At 43.0% G+C, this 18282-nt stretch overlaps 2 protein-coding genes across 36 annotated transcripts in view; both read left to right on the top strand.

The window, feature by feature from the left end:
• Window positions 1-2080: 2080 nt before the first annotated feature.
• Window positions 2081-13730, top strand: sh3bgr (SH3 domain binding glutamate-rich protein). Of its 34 annotated transcripts, XR_009529654.1 has the most exons (15): window positions 2081-2241; window positions 2832-3017; window positions 3355-3435; window positions 3859-3948; window positions 4531-4701; window positions 5552-5581; window positions 5669-5689; window positions 6444-6470; window positions 6774-6790; window positions 7309-7332; window positions 7841-7867; window positions 9028-9054; window positions 10167-10199; window positions 10638-10693; window positions 12928-13730. XR_009529654.1 is itself a non-coding variant. In XM_060075069.1 (14 exons), the coding sequence occupies exons 1-13, from the start codon at window positions 2197-2199 to the stop codon at window positions 10647-10649; spliced, it is 774 nt and encodes a 257-aa protein (XP_059931052.1). In that variant the 5' UTR covers window positions 2081-2196; the 3' UTR covers window positions 10650-10693; window positions 12928-13730. The 34 variants fall into 34 exon arrangements, 32 of the variants coding, with proteins under 32 accessions (XP_059931052.1, XP_059931067.1, XP_059931074.1 ...); XR_009529653.1 differs by lacking the exon at window positions 10167-10199; XM_060075069.1 differs by lacking the exon at window positions 6774-6790.
• Window positions 13731-14380: 650 nt separating this feature from the next.
• Window positions 14381-18282, top strand: part of igsf5b (immunoglobulin superfamily, member 5b) — a 13085-nt gene continuing 9183 nt past the window's right edge. Inside the window, exons 1-3 of one of the 2 annotated variants that reach the window (XM_060074848.1) lie at window positions 14381-14508; window positions 15049-15164; window positions 16521-16835. In XM_060074848.1, coding sequence (XP_059930831.1) covers window positions 15110-15164; window positions 16521-16835 — 370 coding nt within the window. In that variant the 5' untranslated portion in view covers window positions 14381-14508; window positions 15049-15109. The remainder of the gene's footprint in view (window positions 14509-15048; window positions 15165-16520; window positions 16836-18282) is intronic. The other variant, XM_060074849.1, reaches the window with a different exon arrangement.

Raw genomic sequence — 18282 nt, 5'->3', positions numbered from 1 at the left:
TCATTGGAATGGTCTCTGTGCTTCCAGCTACTATCTGCTGACTGAACGAAGACCGACCGAGCTCAGAGAGCCGGAGCTGAAAGCCTCAGCCGGTGTTGTATCTGCCACCTCTTGTTCTTCGAGTCGAGTCCCAGCGGCGGGACAGTGGGTGCATAAGCTCCTCTCTCTCTGGTGAGCTGCGGTCCTGTTTGTGCTGCAGCTGCCCCAGACTGTCCTTCCTGCGCTACTCATCCTGTGTAGTCCACACAGCTCGTTGCTGTGCTGGGGGAAAAAAAGATTATTAGATAATGTATTTTCAGTGGAATTCAGGCACAATTATGAGAATATTTGTTTATTAACGGGCTTAAAGTTGCTCCAAATACTTTTTTTCTATATTTCCAAACGATCCAATTAATATGTGTAGTCCTATAAGCTCAAATAATGGAAATGGCTGGAGAGCATTTTAGCAAGGTGATTCGTGATCATTTAATTGCCCTGTTTGCGTAACAACAACAACAACAACAACAACAACAACAACAACAACACCAACAACAACAACAACAACAACAGCAACAACAACAACAACAACAACAACAAAAGTTATTGCTCAATTTCTGATTCGAGAATCGGGTGGGGTGTTTTGAACAAGCAAAATAAAGAACCAGTGAGAGACCAGTGGGAGTCTTCATGGCGCTGTAGTGCCACAGTGTGGCCATGTTGCTGCAGTTACAGGAGTCTAATTTTTTTCAGTGGGGGTTCGAGTTCAGCTGCTGTTGAGGTCCCCATAGCTGGCTGATCAGCTCCTTGGTGCGGTGTCGACGGACAGCATGGCCTCTGTGCACCTTTTCGTGTAAGGAGAGAAAAAAACACATTTTGGTTGTAGGTAGGCCTACATATCTAACGTAGACCTTATATGTGGAGCTGTTTCTGAACCTTGAATCCCCATTTGGAATATTCAGTGTGATTATAAAACAGACAGAGATTTTTACCTCTCCTTTCTTTGTATGTGCTCGGTCCCAGTCTGGTAATCACTAAATACAAGGATTGTTTGGGTTTTCTTTTGAATTCAAGGTCTTCAAAGTCTTGGGAGGCTATTTGAACAGTCCAAATCCTCCGCTCCCATGAAGTCCTCCTACTCTGAGTAACTAGCAGGCGTGGGATGGCTTGAGAAAGAGCTATCATGGTGGTCAATCACACGGCCAACAGCATCACCAACAGCCTCTGCACCATGCTATCTAGACATGGTGCCGAGGCTGGAGGTGATAATGCTCCAGCATCACCTCCAGCCTCTGCAGCATGTCTAGATAGCATGTCTATAGGGCAGGGTTTCTCGGTTACAGGATCAAATCCTACACAAGTTACAATGAATGTGTACTTGTACGAAGGGAATACTTTAGACAACAATGGTAACACAAATCGCTAGTGACAAGCAGGCCTATTAAATCCGTAAAAAAAAAAAAAACTGTCACATTTTTGTGAAACACGCTAAAACATGAAAAAACAAGTTCGAATTTTTAAAGTGAGTCACATTGTCCAAGGTTGCCGTAGTCTACAGGTGAACAGAGCAGGGACTTTAGATGAACAATTTTATAATTTACTCTCTTTTTTTTAATTAATAAGCGAGGTGAGCACAAGTTGAACGCACTCTCTGTCGGTTCCAGGATGCTTCAAGGAATTTGGTGAATGATCGTGTTACCATGGTGACTACTGGGGCGCTGCCTGAAGGATGACGGGAAAAGTAGTGCGAAGGGGTTGTTTAGGAAGTTTGGAAATGAACAAAGCCTTCCAAATGTGCATATAAGCGATGGAAGGCGGTCATTCCAGCCTAATGGCAATTCAACACACTTCGCGTGTACCCTTTCAATGAGATCAGTGCTCTCAGCCTTCATTGGCAGGTACACGTCAGGTCTTTGGGTTAACGTTAGTCAGCCACCAGTACTTGTCAGGGTCTATTTCTGTCCATATATGCACTTTGCACGTCACTGCAAACTAACTTAACGGCCTCCGTGCCGACGGACAGCTGAAGTTGCCAATCACTCGGTCGGTGCTGCTGCCTGGAAGCCAGCCCACCAATCCCGCAGTGATGGAGTCCGAGGACAAAAATAGCCTCCGCGGTGCGGCGAATCAGTCCTTCACCCTGGGAACTAATATTAGAGGGGGACTCCTGCTCCTTTAAGAACCTACTTGTTGCATTCTACATCTAATATTGTGACAAAAATGGTTATCAAAGTATTTCTTGCCTCTTCGTCCGGGTCGACTGCGGTAAGCATGTGTCTGTGCGATTGAATTGTGTTACGAAATAAACTTTACGCATTAATTGCACTGGGGAATTGGTTCTGAAGCAGATCGCTTTCAAAAAAGAGCCAGAGATTTTAGGAGTCCCATTCGTCGTGCGTTAACTTCATTGGCCTATGCACTTTACTGGGTGGCTGTATGTGAGCTAAAATTGTTTGTGTTAGAGTTACTTTGTGCGCTGGTGTTTTGTTATTTCGCTGTGATCACATACCATACCAATAAGGGCAACCTCTTAAAAAAGACCCCACCATTGACCAGCAGTCTTTGGAACATCTTTGTGTAGTCTGCAAACTTGCTTGAACAGGTTTAAGTTACACGGCTCCTCACTTGTCGCTCAGCAAAGGTATATAATGTCATGTCCCTGAGCGTAAACACAAGGTTTGCTATTTTTCTTCAAACACAAATAGGTCTACATATATTTACAGTGTGTTCATTTATTTATTTATTTTTACCTTGGCCTACCCTAAATACAATTGTAAACTTATTCCAGGGAACATTATTGTTTTAGGCGTTTCCCCTGTTTGGAAGACACCGCAACTTGTGTTGTGTCCCCCCAGATCAAGAAGAAGCAGCAGGATGTGGTCGGGTTCCTCGAGGCTCTGAAGGTGGAGTACACTCCACTAGACATCGCCTGCAATGAGGACAACCGCATGTGGATGAGGGAGAACGTCCCTTCAGAAAAAAAGCCCTCCAATGGCATCCCTCTGCCCCCTCAGATTTTTAACGAAGAGGGCTACTGTGGGGTGAGATATTCCTAAATAGATGGCACATCATATATTGCGTTGCAAATCAATTCAAACCCACGCTTTTAAAAACCAATGGTCTAAAATGAATGGTCTAAAAACCATTCAGAGTGAGCAAGCTAACCAACTTGATAAATGTTTGAACATTTAACTTGGTGAATTCCCTCTGCTCTGACCGACAGTCTAACCGGACACATGAGCTTCATAGATGCAAAATGATGTTGCTAAAACACACACTTTCAATCACTGGCCATCTAGTGATTAGCTATATCATTCATATGTATCGCAAGATGTTACAGATACAGAAGGTTAAAGGATGTCCTCTCCTTCCACACAGGACTATGAAACCTTTTTCAATGCCAAGGAGGACAACCTGGTCTATTCCTTCCTAGGGCTGGATCCACCCCCAGGATCCAAGGTGGTAACTCCTATTACACCCATGCACCTATCTATTGAGTCGATTTTAATATTGGAAAATAACATGGCCTAACCGTGAATAAGTGGGATTGCATAACTTAAATACGTTTTTGTGTGTTCTTGGTTACCTACTTGGGGAATTAGTGTAAATGCTTGTGTAACGGAATAGCTCAGCCAAATGTCCTTAAGGTCATTCATGAGTCATGATGACAGTGTTTAACTTGAAGATAAACACTAGTTAAATACAACCTCTGCCGACTTGGATTAAGTCTAGATAAATACCAAATTTTGCACTTCATGGGTGATGGATGAAATGTGTAAGGTCGTATTTGTAAAGCTGAAGGATCTCACAACCGCTCCGCTTGGGACTCGCCTACGTCAGGGTGATGGTGCGTAGATATAACCCTGCATTTCCCTGATACAGGAAGCGCTACAGGCAGAAAAAAGCGCTGTAAAGGAGAATGGCACACACGTCGAAGAAACCAGTACAGAGGAGAACCTTGATAAATCAATAGTAATGCCTTCCTTGCTTCTAATCATCCTTCCTTTTTGATGTCCGTTCTCCATTCCTCCTTTTTCTCTTTAACCCCCCCCCCCCCCCCCCCCCATCTCTTCACTTTTCCTCTGGTTGTCTTGTAATCCATCCTTTAATTCCCATAGGCTAATCTGCTCACAGTGATTGGAATGCAGTTAATCTCTGTGTTGCATGCATGTGTGACATTAGTTTCATTTAGAATAATGTATCCCTTTTTAAATATATAGTTTATGATAATCCATGATTGCATTTGAATTTACTTGACCTATGTAAAACCTAGCAGTTCATAATATAATGTCTTAACAATATATAGCTTGTTGTTTTTCCAAATGTTTTCCCTCTTCCATTTTTTTGAATCGTTTGTTTTAGATTGTTTATACATTTGAATTGCACCATATGCTTCCATGCAAGAAACTTTCCTGAAAACATTCCAAACTAAAGTATTCCCTTACAGCCTTTAATCTTGTTTCATCCCTCCCACAAATCCCCTCCTCCCAACATCCATTTACTTTACCCCCGCGTCCTCCTTGATGGCAAGTTGTGATGTTATTTTCAACCCAGAGTGAGGAGGTTCCTGTGGAGGAACGTAACGGGAAAGCCCACAGGGAGGGAGAGGAGCAAGACACAATAGAAGAAGTGGAAGGGGAGGCGACGGAGGATCGGGCCGTGGGGTTGGAGGAGGCCCTTGCAGAGGGGGAGGAAGAGGAGGCGGTGGAAGAAACGGAGGACGCTGTAAATGCCCCCTACCTTCAATCCTGTGCTGTGGTCCCTCACCTCCTACCTCCTCCGTCCTTCCGTATAGCATGACCCTATCCGCCTCCCTCTTAATATTTGGATTGCTCTCCTGCTCCCTCAGTACCACCATATTCATCATCCTCTGTGTTCTCCTTTGCTCCCTTCCATGCCTGTGCTCTCTCCTTGTCAATGCCACCCATTTTCCTTTCATTCCAAGAGTTTGTCTCCTTTACCAGTTCCTGTTGTCGTCCCCCTCACACCTATACAAGTTTGTACCTGGACACACGCACACACGCGCGCACACACACACACACACACACACACACACACACACACACACACACACACACACACACACACACACACACACACACACACACACACACACACACACACACACACACACACACACACACACACACACACACACACACACACACACACCTGTTTTCCCCTTCTGTAGCATGGGACGTTTACCCACATTCCTTTTGACTGTACCTTTTTTCTTTGGGTTGATCTGTTTGTCGTCCATCTTTTCCCTCTCTCTCTTTGTTTACATTCTGTTCTCCATGGCAGTGACTACCATTGTACTTCTTGTCCCCTTCACCATAGGTTGTGTACTTGTGTCATGGTGTGTATGTAAACATATTATGCATACTGTGCACTTCCATGTACCTGACTTTGTGTTCACCGAGGCCTTCCTGTGTGTGTGGGTCAAATCTGTGTGGTCATGCATCGTAGGAATAGAGGGAAGGTTTCTGTTGAAATCGGAATTTGTATAAAATGTATTAGATAATGTCTTATTCTCAAAGTATACATTATGAACATACATTTGTTCTTTCTCCAGGAGGCTCGTGCAGGGGAGTATGAAGAGGAGGTGAGTTTCACATAATTTTGTATACTTCAATAAAATATATATTAAACTATATTTTAATAATTTCCTCCCCCCCCTTGTCTTCTGCAGGAAGAAGCTGACGAAGATAAGGTAAACATAAATTTTTGAGTGATTGACCAAAACTGGCAAAAATGCACTGTAACTTTAACATTTTTACGGCCTATTTAGGACCTTAAATAGGTTTCATTGTAGTAAACTTGGTCGCAGCATCATTAAATGCATGTTTTGTATAAACTATTCATATCTTAAAATGTCAATAGCAATCTACTTGCTATGTTGCTTTTGGGTCATAGTCAGTGAATTTTGATGAAACGCCTCTCTTTTTTGGCTTGTGAGTAAAGGAAACAAAAGCATGACTAAAGTGACTCACTTTATTAAACAAACAATGAATTAATTTTATTCTTACTGCTTGTTACTGCTAAATGCCAAAATGTTTACTGACAGTGGATGATATACAACAGCAGTTTCAAGTGGTAGACATTTTCAAAGTAAATGTTTAGCCTTTATAATGTCACGTATTGGTCTATGAGGGACCATTCTGTTCTATTTCATCAGGCTGCTTGAATCTTATCTGATGCAGCAAATTGTCTATATGGATTTTGTTGAGCTATGGGCTTTATTGCAATCAAATACTGTGTGCCTTGCAGTTTACTTTTTAATTAGTTTGACCCTATCTCATCTTTTAGAAAATGGTTTTGTATTTAACATTGCCGAAACGCTATATTATGATTTATCTTGACCTACATCCTATTTTAAACATGTTCAAGTAAACAAACCCCCACCCCCCGCCCCTCCCAAGCAAATGGGAGTCAATTAACAAGGTCATTCCGTTAACAATTTGTAGGAAGAAGATGACCAGCCAGTGTCTGAGGTATACACTCTTCTCTGAGCATGGGTTGTTAAACACTGTAGTAGTTGTAGCTTTTCTTTAGTCTCTTATTATTCTGGGCCCATAGGGGGCTCCCTTGTGTGTGGTTATTTTCTGCATCTTTTAACTCTTCTTCTTTGTTTAACTGTAACGATTAACCTTCATTCCTCTCTGTTGTAGCTGCTTGTAAACATTGTGTGATTTCAGTGCCTGGAAAACCATCTCTCTTCCTCTTTCTCTTTATGACCACTTAAAACCTAGCCCTTTTAGTTCTACCTCGTCTTTCCTTTTTCTCCCCTCCTGCAGGTCTCCTGTGGAGTGGGGTGAATTTTGTGCCAAACAAACCACATTCCTTTTCCTCTTGCATGTGTGTCACACCTCAAAAAAATTAGAGCAATTATGCATGATTTTAGATGACAGTAGAACATACTTCACATAATACTTTTGTGTGTGTGTGTGTGTGTGTGTGTGTGTGTGTGTGTGTGTGTGTGTGTGTGTGTGTGTGTGTGTGTGTGTGTGTGTGTGTGTGTGTGTGTGTGTGTGTGTGTGTGTGTGTGTGTGTGTGTGTGTGTGTGTGTGTGTGTGTGTGTGCGTGTGTGCGCGCCTCACAATGTACAACTTCATGTCATAAATTTACATTATATCACTTAGTTGGTTTTAAAATAATTCAATCAACAACTACAAACGCACCGATCACCCACAAGCCCATTTGCTTTAGTTTAAATACAACCACCGCCTCACACCTTTTTTTTTTTAAGTTGCATGCTGTTTTAACAGATATACACCACAGCTTTGAATAACTTCTGGCCGTTTTGTCCACCTCTCGGTTTGCTTCCCACAGGAGGAACAGGATTTGCATTCAGAGGTAACTGCCGGCGGCCATCTCTCCCTATAGTCACCGGTCTTGTGGGTTTGTTGTGGCCAAGAGCAGGATTTTTTTTTTCTACTCATTCTTTTGCGCAATCATTTCATGTCTTCATTAGTTTGGGAGGTTGGGCGTCGTAGTTTTAGTGCCCTTGCTGTCCACCATCATCATTATATCCTTAAGATTGTGTCATTGTCTCTTCCACCGTTCCTTCTATCATTGATTGTTTCCCTTCTTTCTCTCTCCTTCCTATTTAACTTTTCTCTGTATTCACCTTTTTACCGGATGGTTTCTGTAATCCATCTCCCTCTCTGTTGCTCTCTCTCATGTGCTTAACGTCCCTTTCTCATTTATTCCCCAGTCTCGTTGCTGTGTCCTGACAGCCTGAAATCGTCCCTGTTGTTACCATTCTCACCCTCCCTGTCCCCCTCCATAGCATGTCTTGTCTAAAGTTCCCTCCCCACCACACTCTCTCTCCTTCTAACCCGCTCTCTGTTACCCCCTCTAGGAAGAAGAAGAGCTGCGACAGCTTGAGGTAGATTGATGTGGCATTTCTTCCTATAACCGCTTTTCCTTATGTCTTTTTTTTTTTCTCTCCTTGTCTTGTCATCCGATCACTCCTCAATTTCACCACTGATTTCATGTCTCCTCTTTCTCCCTGTTGATCTGACATTCCTTCAGTTCTTTCTATTGTATCGCAAGTTTTTCCAATTTAGATTTGACAGGCCTCCTCACACCATGGTATCTTATAGCATTACAGACTGATCCTGGTGAAAACAGACTTATTTAGTCGAGTGATGGTGCAATTGAATACATCTGTATTACATTGATTTGTTATAAAGATATATCCATAACTTTCCTCACCTTCGCTCTGTAAAACACACAACAAGCACGCACACACAAAGCGGCCTGTATGCAAACACGGGTATACACACTTGTTTTATTTCACACTGGTCATTGACTCACTTGAAATGAACATCAATACGGGGGTAGACTGTGTAGGGAGACTGAAGGTAATTCAGTATCCTCCCTATTCACAGGATGCCATCTCCTGAAACCCTACCTGAGTGAAATACAAACACACACGGGAGGAGAAAGGCCACTTTTGTGCTGCTGTACTGCAGAGTGAAAAGATTACAAAATAACCCCCTTTCCTCCAAACAATCACTGTCTTCACCTCTTCCATCCCACGTCCTCCTCCTATATTGCCTTCAATCCTATCGTCCTCTCCCTCCCTTTTTCAATTTCCTTTGCTGTCTTCACCTTTCATTGCAGGAGCACGATGAGGCAGTCACATCGCAGTGGTTTTCATTGTTATTTTGGCATCGTGTTTCTTTTCTTCTTCTTCTTCTTCTTCTTCTTCCAAGAAGGCAGTAGATGTTTAAGTTTGCATCTTTCTCCCTCGCCCTCTGCCCAGTATGCCCACCACCTGCCCTTACCCCAGCCGTCTATAATTGTGCTGCATGGACTGCATTCATATTACTTTTCCATCTGGAGCTCTCCGTGTGGTGCATGGGAGATTGAACTGAAGCCTCAGGTTCACTCTGTGTGATTACAGTGAACAACATTCCTGCACTTGCCAATTCTCCCCTTTTGTGGTTCCATGGACCAACACATTTGATAGATTTCTTTATATATATATATAATTTTTTTAAATGCTTAAACCCTGCTTCCCTTAATATCCATTTCCAATAGGAAGAAGATGAGGCGGAAGCCGTAGAGGTACTTTTCAGATGTTCGATTCCCTGTTTCCACTTGGCATGGTGTGGATGTTCTGACAGTGAAATAAATGGGCATCTACCTGCATGTGTCTGCACATAATGGACGAAATGGGTTCATGTGAACATTCACTTTCTTTCTTCTCTTGTAAAGGAAGCCGTCAGTCATGGTTTCTAATCCTCCATTTGGGTCTTTAACCAGTTTGTTTTTGAGGTTGTCATTGAACATAGCACTGCATTGTACCCATGTAGTGTTGTCTCTGTGTAGTGCCTTCGCTCAGTGTCCTCATAGTGCATCCAGAGACTGTTTCTCTGCGCCTGCAGGATGTTTTATTTTGTAGCTTTTATCTTGTGACTGCATTCAAAAGGCATTTCATATGATAAGATTTTTTATGCTTTCCCAAAGTTGACCCACAGGGAATAAGTAGGGCCTGTTTTTGAATGGGCTGATGGACCTGAGAAACGCTGAACAAATGGGTTATGGGGAAGTTTACTTTCCGCTCCCAGTACTGAGGATATGCCTCCCGTCTACATCTTAGATTGGGATTATCCTTATTCTAGCTAAATCTATTGGAATTATGATATTATGGCAAACTGAGTGTAAAGGAAGGAGCTACCACTGGCAAAGCAGTATAATGAAAAACGTATTAATGTGTTCGTTTTATCCTCATGTTGGAGCCCAGGGGAAATGTGTGATCCAATCTTTTCACAAGCGATGATGCGTGGCAGCTTCAGTGGTCCTGTTGAGCAAGTTTGCATTGCACCTTCACTTTATGGAAAGACCGCCGGGACCCCTGTTCTTGTAGACCTCTCTTATTTCACACCAGACCTGACCTTTAAAAGTGTGTTGGACCTTAACACCATTTCATCTATTCATTTAATCAATTTTTGAACAGCCTTAGTGTGAGCTGGATTTGGAATTTCCCTACTTCTACTAACTTTTAACGAGAATTTGTTCTTGTGATGCTATTGGGTTCCATTGTGTCGCCTCCATCCCTAAGCCTTCTTAACTTCATCCATTAACTTAATATCCTCCAATCCACTGCCATTGGCTCTGTGGCTTCATGGAAACCTTCCCGTCCTTCTTTCTCTTTCTTTGCTATGAATTTACCTTAGGAGGAGGAGGAGGACGATGTGGATGAAACAAAGGTAGTGATGCAACAATCCAAAGAAACATTTGATTGTCGTTCTCCCAAAAGCCCCTGCACAAGCCAACAACCCACCTCCCACTCACGAGTTTAGTTTAAAGATACATAGTCTAGTCATACAGGATTTCTTCAATCTGTAAGCAATACCCTTCTCCAACCGGACCTAACTCTTGCTGAAGAGCATCAGGCCCCCTAGCCCAGTACTATGTGTGGGTTGATTTTTGTGTCTTGATTTTGTCAACGTTCTCCTCTGCGGATGTTTGGTTGAACAATATCCTAGTGAATGGGACCACAATTTCCCTCATGTTTCTAGTCCAATACTAATAAGAGGTCGTAAATGACTGATTGTATAAACGATTTTTCAGACTAATGTTTCAACCATGGCGCAGTGTTCTGCCAGGACCTATAGTTCACTTACAGGTGTGTCTCTTTCCAACAGGAGGATGAGTAGTCGGAGCTGGTGAGCGTCGGATGATGAGACCCAAGCTTACACAGGTAAACTGCACTGATCGTCTACTTACAGCCTCTTCCGCAGTACCCCACTCCACCACTCGGTGGCGGTAGAACATTATGTGAATCAGTAGATAGTTAACCCTTTTAATGTTTGGCAGTAACCTAATCAGATTAATTGGAAAGATAAGCCGGCATCCAAGCAAGGAATTGCTTTTATGTGCCTCATTGACCCCAATGTCAAATTAAAGGCCACCTAATTACAACATTATTAAACAACCTTTGCATTATTTATAAAGCGGGAGCAATAACATCCAGAAAAGCATTGTGTATGTGTGTATATGTATACATCTGTGTGTTGTTCATTTCCCAGTAAAATCATACTAATATTAATTATTAGTGCTCAGTCCGAATAATTGGATATGCATCCTTCAGATAGGTATTCGAATCTCAATTCAGTAAACCATTGGTTCTGAATATGCATAGCCATTAAAAAAATAAATACATGAAGCCTTCAAATAGTGATAGCCAAGGGATAAAATATCCATAGATAATATTTATATAATATAAATCGATGAATGGATGGCTAGGATCGTGGAACATAAGGCATAGAAATAAGAGGTTGTGGCGAGCAGGGGGTACTGTTTTTTGATGGGGTTTTAATAAAAAACGAATTAAGCAGCCATTTTGAACTTTTTCCAAAATATACCAAAATACACTACCAACTAATAATAACGGGTTGGTTATTTAATAATCCTGAATAGAAACGGTAACGGTTTTCCTTTTTATGACGACCCGTGCGATTCACTCTAGGTCAGGGATGGGCAACTTTCATGATGAAGAGGGCCCTTCAGTGGGTGCAACAACTCAATGAACTCAAACCCAACAAGCATGATATTCATTGCAGTTGTAGTAGTTGTAGTGGCGACTTAAGTGGATATCTTTAATGACTGATATCGTTTCTAAGCAAACTAGACACATGGGTTTGCCTTTGGATTCTATGAATTCTTCTCATCATTCTTGACCGAGTTTTCTGTAACTCGATCAATTATTATTATTTTCTTTTAGTTATTTTTTTATTTTATTTTTTTAAATTATGTGAGGGGCAGACTGAGTGAGGCCACCAGTTGCCCATCCCTGCTCTAGGTAAATAGCGCTAGACCTGCCGTATCAATGAATCTAAACTTCGCCCCATGTTCAAACCATCAAATTGTTATATGAAGTAGACCTACTCTCACATTACGGAAGCAGTGTGTCTTCAGAACACTGAAGCTCTGATGCTACAGAGTCGCACTCTGACCGATGAGTTGATCCGAAAGCCACCGACGTCCAGGTGGCTTTAAGTGATATGTAGTTTAGCTTTTTTTCTACAACTTTGTAGAAATGTGAAGGAACACGTTCTCAGTTGATACAAACGCGATTCAACAGCTATGGTCTCCGCCGTCTCCGAATCAGGCATGGAAAGATCTGTGTTGTTAATTTTTTAGGTTCTCTCTCCAAATATTCAAATATTTGTTTGTAAAACCTGAAGAATCTTCAAAGTTTTAAATGATGTATTCAGGTAAGCCCTAGTAATTATATTACCTTTCACCTTGGGATGCACACATGTCCCCCTCCGTTAACATTTTAAGAAAAGTCAGTATAAGGATAAACAAAACGTTATGTTTGTGGTGGATACCAGATTCTCCCTAGGCAAAAGGCTTAAACTAACACACTCGCACGCACACACGTACACACATGCTGACAGGTCCTGCAGGGTGAGGCTGAGCCACGGAACAACCCAGAACATCTCTTATCTCATCCATTTTGGATGCTCTTTTTAGGCTCTTGAGGCAGGGAGCAAACGCCACCACCGTGATTATGATAATAATAATAATCGTAATCATAATCTTCAAAGCCTGACTCCGTTGATCTCTTCCGTCAGTCACGTGTGAGCGTCTCTCTGCAGCAGTCCTCCCGGATTCGGGGGGGATAGAGCCGCTTGGTAGAAGGCTTTTTTCTGCAATGGCAAATGTTTTGGGCTGTTTCCCCTGTAGCATCCACCCCCCCATAAGCCCTTGTCATGCCTCGTTACAGCGAAGCCTTAACAACACCCAGTGGTGGCTCATGGTGGATGAAGATGATGTTGATGACGATGATGATGATGATGATGATGATGACGAGGGCAGTGTTGGTGGTGGTTGCCTAACACTTGGTTTGGGGCGGGGTTTTGTCAGGTTGTGCCCCGACTGAGTTGGATGACCTCATTAATTTTTCATCTGTTTCTTCTTTTGTTCCAGCCCATTTTGAAAGCCCTCTCAGAATCCCCTCGCCCCCCGGCCCCACCCTACACCACCGCCCACCAGGACCCTCCTCGGGGGGGCTGTCTCTGTTCCCCAACCACTGGACCCTTACTGGAAACGTCTTGTTCCACAGGGGCCCAAGAAGGTCCTCCAAGCCCACCGTCATATTTACCCATTTTTGGCGATAGACTGCAACGTTGACCTAATTTTTATATTTAATTTGTAGGTTGAACAATGTCGTCTAGTGGAGTCGTGTTTTGTACAGTCAATGTGAAAAGGCAGTGTGTGTGTGTGTGTGTGTGTGTAAACACTTCTGGTCCATTTTTGAACTTACTGTTTCAAATTGGTAATTTTATACCACAAATAGTAAATGATAGTTGTTACTATACACACCATTGATTGCAAGCAATTTCTGAACCAAAAATAACAGATTTGAGAAATATCACACTTTCCACCATTTTCAATACACTATTATGACGTACTGATGTCTTAGAATTTCATGCAGCGATAGCTGTTTAAATGATGTGCCTCGATGACTGCGAACGGAAATTATTTGTACCAGATGTATGAATGTAACCCAAGAAGCCCTTACACCCACATGAGTGCGAGACACACACACACACTGTATGACTGTGTGTATTATCTCCTGTGCCAGAGGTTCTGTGCTTCTTCCACTGAATGAATATTGCTGTTTTTAAGACTTGCACTTTGTGGACATGCAGTGTAAAGCACATGTCGGTGACTAAGCCATAGACACAAACAAGAATGACATCAATAAAATAGTGGTACAAAAACAACAACGCGACCGCATTGTGTTTTCATTTTGAAACGGTTCGCTGTTGATGGGATATTTATAGACGCACAATGTTTGTCATGTTTGTACAGTGCCGGCAGGAGTCGGTGGGAATGTGGACAAAGGTTTTGTCCTTGGGGCTAGTCGAAGTAAAGAGGCTGCATCCTCTGGCTTTAATGGACTTCCAGAGGGTAAACGTCCATTCCTAAAATGCTCTCATTCAAAGTGCCCCCTATAGCCTTGTTGCTGGGAATGTGGAACGGTGGTGCTTCCACAACACGGGAACAGCTGTCACTATTGTTGGCTAGATTTTCTATACACATTTCTCTAGAATTGGACTACAATCTACAACTTGACTTTACTCCCTGTTTAATTAGAGCAAGTTGTTGAATTCCCTCTGGAGTCGAAAAGATGATTTGTGAAGGCGGGTCTCAACACCTTACAGGTGTTTCTCAAGGGTTGGTCACATGAACATATCAGCCCTCATCCATTTATCTGGGGGGGGGGGGGGGGGGCACAGGGAAGTCAGGGGAACTAAAAAGCACATTTTTCCCCACTATGACTCACGGTGTGTTTACTCATGCTCTGCACGGGCTGCAGGGCAAAAGTTCCCATCACCTGCTTGTTTTTTGGTAATATTTAACAGCCATGGTATTTGGGAAGCGGGGTGCGGGGGTCAGCTTATGGCAGAGTCCCAGTGACTGGGAGATCAGTCAACACGCAGCTTTATTTTCAACACAAACCTTGAACACCTGCTATTGCAGCCACACAGAAGCCACGCCAAGGTGAGTACTACATACGACAAATACTAACTATGTTGTGTGATGTTAACTGTCGGAATTGTAAATATCTGCTATGAGAGTGCTGTACACAATTCGTAAACAAGGCAAAAACCTGCAGTTGTACTTTTACCACATACTTTGGAGATGTGGCGATGGTGACAAATCACTAATTGTATTTTACTAGTGAAGTTATGATATAGGTCCATACTATAGTGTATGTTATTGATGTGATGTGTTGCTGCCGAGGAATTTGTAAGGGCCAACCCATGATCATAAGTCTATTACATATTCTTCAATACAAAACCCAAGTTTGAAAAATCCAACTACAAATTACTGATGGTTACTAATGGTTGTTTAATCATTAAACATTATTTTCCAGTATATAAACCGGCAGGCCTATTTAAAAAGCATCTAGAAAGTAGGCCCTGGCAGATAATTGATATGCATCTGGTTGATTGCTTTTTCTCTTTTGGGATCAATAGATTTGCCATCAAGCACTCAAGACGGCTCGCCTAATTTAGCCTTGTTTCCTACTTTCTTAAGGTCACCTTCTCTTTGAACAATGGCGTGAGAGAGTGTGCGTGTGTGTGTGTGTGGACTGAACATGGTCAACATTGTCTTCCTGGCTGCGCTGGTGGTCCTGTCCTTCCTGACCGACGGTGAGCGCTAACAGCCGTGCAAACACGGAGAGAAGGCTCCGTGTGACGGTGGGAGCCGTGTTCAGACAGGAGCCTAATGTGCCTGTTTCGACCGCCATTCCCTGCGTCGTGATGTGCTTAATCGCAGCACCCTTGATACTAAACCCACAGACCTGTCTAATTAGACGGCCTAATGATCTATCTGCACGGTATAATTAATTTTCGTCAAAATGGCTGTCTTTCTAGCGCAGTAAGATATAGCCGGCGGCCGGGGGACTTCGGAGTCACCGGTTCACGTTCCCAATAGGAGTGTGAGCAGATTATTTCCATTACTCTGCTATTCTCCGAATGCAAACTGGAAGGGCTGAGCTGGCCTAGATCATTCTCAGACCTCATTTCCTAACCGGATACATAATTTATGCAGCAGCTACACACATTTTGGCTAACCATAAACAAGTAGTGCATCATTCTTGAGCCTGTGTGTTGTAAAGCTATTATTTCATGTTCCGAAAGTTTCCCGTCATAGTTTTTTAATATTCAGTCTTGTTATGCGCCATTTGCCCGCGGTGCTTAGGAAGGGGGCAAGCCATGAAACCCACTGAAATCTGGAGCGGGCGTGTTTGTGTATGTGTGTGTGTCTGGGTGAGGGACAGAGTGAGCGGGTGAGTTGTGGTCTTCTTGCACGTAGACCTTCATGTCGATGTTTCTCTGCTAATATTTATAGAGCGTGGGAGAAGTGATAGATGTAGCAGTTGCAGGAAACGTACAACAGTCCAGACGTCTCCTCGGGTCAAAAGACTTAATCAATTACCCCAACCTGCGAGTTAAACATAAAAGCAGACACATTAAGCATCTATAAATGTTTATCCTGGCAGGATGCTACTGTGACCTGCTGTTGCCGGCTAGACGCTCATTTTGAATAGTTTGCTATGCAACATGGATCTATTTAGGCTCCATCCGAACATCGGAGCAGGAAGGTGTCCATTTATGTAAAGGCAGCGTCCACAAGTACACTAGCTGACGATCAAAGAAAGCACAGTTCTTTCTTCAATAATCTCCTCAGTGTGATAGACAGCCCTCTTGCGTATTTAAAGGTGGCCATCTTTTTTTTCCTCAATAGTATCTTGTTGATCACTATTGACCTTCAAGATACTATTGAGATATTGATACTACTGAACTCACCAGTCCAACCTCAAATAATCAATTGAATGGGTCACTGTGTCAAAGATAACCTATTGGCTTTTTCCATTCTGTTAATAGTATACATATTTATATATAGATTGATAGATTGTTGAATGAACTAAAGTGAACCCTACCTAAAACAATCCACCATAAAGCAGACAAAGCCGGCCTCAACCCCCCCTCCTCTGGGTGCAGGCGGCTGCCAGATGCAGTTGGAGCCGCAGAGTCTGACGGTGCTGCGGGGCTCGGAGGCGCGGCTGACCTGCTCCACCAGCGAGCCGTGGTCGGTGATGGTGTGGCTGCTGAACGGCGCCTCCCTGCTCACCATCTCCTCGGAGCACGGCGCGCTGCCCTCCGGGGACCCTAACGTGACGGCGGTGGAGGGCCGCGGCGCCGCGGGGAGGTCCAGCTGGGTGCTGGTGCTGCAGGCCGCCGCGAGACGCCACCGGGGGCAGGTGACGTGCGACATCCAGGGAGAGGACCAGAAGACGGCCAGCCTGTTTGTGCAAGGTGCGGTGTGGTTATAGGATCGTTCACGTGTGTGTTTGACTGTTTGAAGGAGGGAAGGAATCTTAGACTGGAGGAACATCACTGCCATCGTGTTTTGAATTTTGAAAGAGTTCGAATTTTGGATGTGGAAATGCAAAACGCTTTAAATTCACAGCATTGAAATATTATTTTCATTACAAGGTAATCTGAACGTATACCTTATTAATTCAGTTCTTTGTTAATTCAAATTTGGTATTTCAAGGTATGCCACTTCATAAACAACGTGTCAAATATATTTTTTTGTTCATTAATACAGATACAAAGATTACTCATATTGAAGATGTCAAAATACGGATCAGAAAATTGAAGTGATAGAAATTCAAACTGAAGTAGCAGATTATTCCAAGATCAGGCCAAAGCAATCAAGACTAACTGCAATGAAACAGACTGCTGGCCTATCAGAGGGCTGTCTGCCCGTCGTGAAATAATAAAAAAAGGTCCAGAATTAAACCCAGCAATGGCAAACAGGGACAACTACTGGGCTCTGGTAAGTTGTCTGTTTTGTTTAGTTTAGGACGATTCAAACTCAGAGCTTAATAAGCACAGGGGTTCAAACCATCTTAACACAAAATAACAGCTGTGATAAATGCTCTTCCCAGCGGGGGTAATAACTGTAGTCTAAATATTATTCAATCTACCAGGTCCAGTGTCAGGTCCCATTGATGTAAATGAATTAGCTGTTTTTGCAAAATTCTAAATTTTATGGGTGTGATTTGCTTCCATAAGAGACAGCAGTACAGAGGTAATGTTTGTGCTCCATCTGGGAAAGCATCAGAGACTATGCAGAAGTAGGTTGTACATTGCGTGTTGTTTCTGTGCATGCATGTGTTTAAAGCCCTTTTATGGATTTGGCATTTCCAATGTCTCTTTCCTCCGTTTTCTCTCCGTCTCATGGCTGATTCATACTGGCAGGCTAATGGAGAGGAACTGTTTCTACTGTAGAGGATTTCAGAGGCTGTTTGTGAAAGAACTACTTTTCTTCATGGTAACTCATTTTGGCAAGAGCATGCAAAGAAATGCACGACCACACAGGCACAGAAAACACTTTCTCTGAGAGAGAAAATATCAAGTCAAATATGTGATGAACGGAGAAAAAGGAAAAATAAGTGTTTCTACTCCCACACATCACGGCCAAACATCACGAGTACCCCATCTCACACACACACATACACACACAGACACACACACACACACACACACACACACACACACACACACACACACACACACACACACACACACACACACACACACACACACACACACACACACACACACACGCACACACACACAAACACACACATACACATACACACACACACACAAAAGATGAAGAGATGTCATCTTTTGCTCTACCCTCTGACATTTAACTCCTAATTGGCTGTCTCTTTGTTGGCACTTTGCTACA

The sequence above is a fragment of the Gadus macrocephalus genome, chromosome 16 (genome assembly GCF_031168955.1).
Source record: "Gadus macrocephalus chromosome 16, ASM3116895v1".
Lineage (NCBI taxonomy): Eukaryota > Metazoa > Chordata > Actinopteri > Gadiformes > Gadidae > Gadus > Gadus macrocephalus.
The sequence above is the reverse complement of the archived record's forward strand: the minus strand, read 5'-3'. Positions and strand labels throughout refer to the sequence as shown.